At 36.2% G+C, this 4,609-nt stretch overlaps 1 protein-coding gene across 1 annotated transcript; it reads left to right on the top strand.

The window, feature by feature from the left end:
• Window positions 1-305: 305 nt before the first annotated feature.
• LOC120333825 (prostaglandin reductase 1-like) lies at window positions 306-4,358 on the top strand. The gene is made up of 9 exons (XM_039401206.2): window positions 306-451; window positions 853-898; window positions 1,115-1,174; window positions 2,439-2,606; window positions 2,883-3,000; window positions 3,082-3,240; window positions 3,438-3,543; window positions 3,622-3,740; window positions 3,826-4,358. The coding sequence occupies exons 1-9, from the start codon at window positions 346-348 to the stop codon at window positions 3,934-3,936; spliced, it is 993 nt and encodes a 330-aa protein (XP_039257140.1). The 5' UTR covers window positions 306-345; the 3' UTR covers window positions 3,937-4,358.
• The last annotated feature ends 251 nt before the right edge of the window (window positions 4,359-4,609 follow it).

Here is a 4,609-nt window from a genome sequence, read left to right on the forward strand (position 1 = left end):
TCAAATAAGTTTGGCCAATGCAAATTCGCGACTCAGCATTTTTACCTGAACGGGGGACGAATATTGACAGAGGGAGTCACAATCGTTCACTGACGCACCTAAAAGCTGTATATATTGAATAGTCTCTGCAGAAAGCGTGGATTCATTTTAGCTGGCACAGACTTAAAGCAATTACAATTAAGCGCTGCTAGTGTTACAGCGAGGCGGAAAAGAATTCCATAATGTAGATGTAGAGAGTGTCATGTAGGCCCTACTTCCTTTTGATCGCATGCTTTTTTAATGTGTATATATAATTTGTTAGTTTAGATTTAAAACATAAAATAAACTATTCAAAACGCTGCCATCATGAAGTGCAAAAAGATAATCTTGAAGCAAATGTATAATGGGTTTCCAAAAAAGTCTGATTTTGAGATTGTTGATGAAGACGTTGCTGAAGATCTACAAAATGGAGGTTTGTAATAAATTGATTTTTATTGAAAACACTTTAGTGATGTTTACAAGTTCATCGGTAGGCAATTGCAATTATAGTCAGATTGATCAGCATAGAAATTGTGTCTTCGTGACTGATATTGACTGTAAAAGTTGTTTAATATATTCCAAGCCAAGCCCCAATCTTCACTCACTTAGTCTGTATAAAAATAGTATGTATTAGTTTGTATTCGTGTTGTGGTGTCCAGCATTGTACATTTATGCAGTTTTGTTTGCTATCATTCACTTCTCGCCCACGACATACATACAATGATTTGTAAAGCAACATTTCTCTAAATTTGATGACATTATTCGTCTTGAAGACGTCGTATGTAATATGTATTGCTGATCGATTAATTAAAATCTGGTATCTGTTTGTTTCAGAATTTCTCTACGAGTCTCTCGGAATCAGCGTGGATCCGTATATAAGGTATTATTTGAGTAATCAGAATTTTATTTTAATAAACCAGCCTCCAAAGTTATAATACCTACGCCATTCTGGCATTCAAGGGGAATTATTGAATTATTGCATTTTTTTAATACGCTCTCAGTAAATAACGTTTCTTTGAAAATCTGAATTTTTTATAATGTTTAAAAATCCTCTCTGAAATATTATCATCATATCCTATTTTTCATTTTATTCCAGAGCATATGTCGGGGCTGTATACAAGCCCGGGGATACAGTAATTGGATCTGCACTTGTACGGTGAGGCAACAAATTTGTTTGAAATTTTAATACCGGTAACTTGTATTTGATCAAGTGGTATTTTCGTCTACATCTATCCTATAGTAAACATCGCAAATGGTGAGTCAATGCGCGCTGATGTACGCGTTGTGCGTTCATACTTTTGTACAACGTAAAATACCATTGACAATTTTATTTGACAATAAAAAATGACAAAATATCGCAATAACAAAGTTTCCGATAACAAGGGTTGCGTGGAGTTTTGCGTTTGCAGGCCTTGCAGAGTCTCAACGGTACTTTTAATTAAATTATTTCAAAGTCGAATTTTATGAATTTGGTAATGAATCGTCGAACTTTTCAACCGATGTTGAAATCAAGCATCAAAGTTTTAGTACTTGATATTCATCGAAATCGAAGTCCAATATTCCGAGCTCAAAGTCAGGGTCATTTTGTCAAATCATCTTTAATCACACAAACAAAACTGTATCCAACGTCATTGTGGGTTGACAGCTATGACAAGTGGGAAGTTTATTTCAAACAACTTGTTTCCGCAAACAATCCCTCATAATTCATATCTCCGACCGAAAGCCTATTGATTTTGGATGAATTATGTCGTATAATTAGCGAGTTATTGATTGATTAGTGATGGGACACGCGGTGTCGCGGAGTCAGAGCGAAGGGTACACGCCGCTAGATCGATAAGTCGGCGGTCTATGATCGCTATCTCGGTTATAAATTCATTGATGTCTATTTTCAGTTCTTCAACGTGGAACTTCGTCAATATTTGTCATTGCGTGACACAAAAAATACTTTTTAGCTGGGATCCCGTTTTGCTTTGCAAACTCCAAATATAATTTTTACCTATCTGAGCTTATTGAACACACTGACCGAACTGGATTCAGAGCCTAGATATTTTTTGGACACGAAATGTACATATGGGTCATTTTGTTAATATGTTGTTTTTGTTCTTGTTCATTTCTTGTTTGTATTTTTCTTGTTTTAAAAAATCGCATTTCTCATTACCTACTGGACCAATTGCTTTCGAAATTGTGCACCTTCTGACGGTATTTTACTGGGGCAGATGGCTTACCCGTTCTACTTTGTTTTGGCCTAGGTGTCCATATATTTGAGCAACCCTCCATTGTTTTTCATGATATCGTGATCGTAGTCTCGGACATATTTCTGGCGACGGAACGTCCACAAAACTATGAATCTGAGTATTTTATGGCTATCCAAGTTTCCTGATGACTGATTCTTATTTTCTGTTTGCATTTTCTCATAATAGGGTGACAAAAAGCAAAAACGAAAAATTTCAAAAGGGAAAACTTCTTGTTCTACATTGTGGATGGAGAAACGGTGGTAAAGCCAAAGAGAGTGACGTGTTTTTTGTGCGAGATGACATGCCAGCATCAGTACCAGAATCAGCGGGCCTTGGATTATATGGAATCGCTGGGTATGTTTAAAATGTTTTATAAACTAAAATGAAGCATTGACTATCATAAAATTATAACAAACGAAAAAATTCGGATCCAAAAATTATTTCCGTCGGTCATCAGCTCCAAGGCCCATTCGCGCTATCCCTAGATGAGTACATTTCCTAAGAAACCTACATGACGTTGACACACCACTGCTGTTGACGCTTTCGCTAACCCCATCACCTCATTTAATTGTTTATATATTTCACCCAACAACTTTTCCTGATATATTTGGCGTCATTTTACATTATTAGCCTGACAGCCTGGATCGGATGGATACTCGTGTGTAAAATAAAAGAAGGGGAAACAATTTTTATCAGTGGCGCAGCCGGAGCAGTCGGAAATGTTGCAGCTCAGATTGGAAAAATTAAGGTAACTCCATGACTAGCGAAAAATTAATTTAGTGTCACAAGAACGCAGGTACGTCACTCAATCACATTTTATACAATTCAGGGATGCACAGTTGTTGGATCTTGCGGAACAGACGAAAAAGTAGAATTTTGTAAGAAAATTGGATATGACGCAGTGTTCAACTACAAAAAAGAGTCTGAAAGTTTGGATGCAGCTATCAAACGGGTTGCCCCGAAAGGAATAGATTGCTACTTTGACAACGTAGGTTTTACGGAGACTGTTTTACAGTACTTCGATGTTCAATAGCTAGTCATTAAAAACAAGCAAGAATTGTTTGGCAATGCAGTGCAATATTTCAGAGAAACGTGATAAAATTTGCTTCTACAACTATCCCTCCTCAATTCATGAATGTATTATATTTACTAAGTTAGCAAACAAACTTTTCAAACAATTTTTAGGTTGGAGGTTCTTTCTCAAGTACTATTTTACGTCACATGAATTCTGGTGGACGAGTGGGAGTATGTGGATCTATATCTGCTTACAACGAAACTACACCTGTATTAGGTGAGTAGACTGTTCGCTACAAAAATACATTCTTTCCATAAAATATCCTGGTTAAGATTTACAAAACGTATTGTTCAGCTCCCATTCTTCAACCTACCATCGTTAGAAATGAACTGATGTTGCAAGGATTCCATTTAAGATCTTATGTGAGTAAACATAAGGAAGCATATGAAGATCTGAAAAAATGGACGATTGAGGTAAGCTAGTCATCATATGTAGGCTACTTACTTATTGTTCATGGGTATAAATATTTTTTCAAAATCTTTTTTATCTCTTTTCTAGGGAAAGATGAAAAATTACGAAAAAGTTACAAACGGCTTCGAAAACGTTCCCGATGCATTTATTGATATGTTGCGAGGAGGAAACGTTGGCAAAGCGGTTGTCAGGCTGTAAATTCCAAATACCATACCACCATCATCATTATTAATTCTTTTATATCAATTTTGCAATAATACAATTTGATTCGTACGTCCGCAATGACCATATTTTTATTGATTCTGGATCTTATATTACACCGAGAAGAATCAATACATGAAAACAGATGATACCTTGTTTTAGATTGTGACGTAACACATTGTGATGGCGTCATAATATCATGGGTAAACCGGGTTGTCGAGACTAATAACAATTTAAAAATATCATCATCAAATATGAGCCCTTCTAAGCAAATCGAAACTGAATCGGTGTTCATAAGGTATTATTGACTGCATATCGACTGCATTATGTTATATTACTGATCAATATGAATTCAGTTTATCGTCACATGTCTTGTTACAATATCAATGATTAAATTATTTGCACTGTGTAACAAAATCGTTTTTTGATTCCAGCTTTTTACCAAGATTTTCTGTAAGCCTTCGATATGTACATTGTGAAAACCACTTTTACCACGGAGAGGTTGGAAATGTGACAGTTTTAAAAATAGCTTTGGGAACGATCTTGTCTGAACAATTTAACTATTTAGGGCTGTACGGGACTAGGGAGCCATTGCATTCAGGTGATCTAAGTCATAGGTTCTTAAAGTGCTCCGTACGGAGCCCCAGGGCTCAGCGAGAGAAACCCAGGG

This window comes from Styela clava, chromosome 15, assembly GCF_964204865.1.
Source record: "Styela clava chromosome 15, kaStyClav1.hap1.2, whole genome shotgun sequence".
NCBI classification, from domain to species: Eukaryota; Metazoa; Chordata; class Ascidiacea; order Stolidobranchia; family Styelidae; genus Styela; species Styela clava.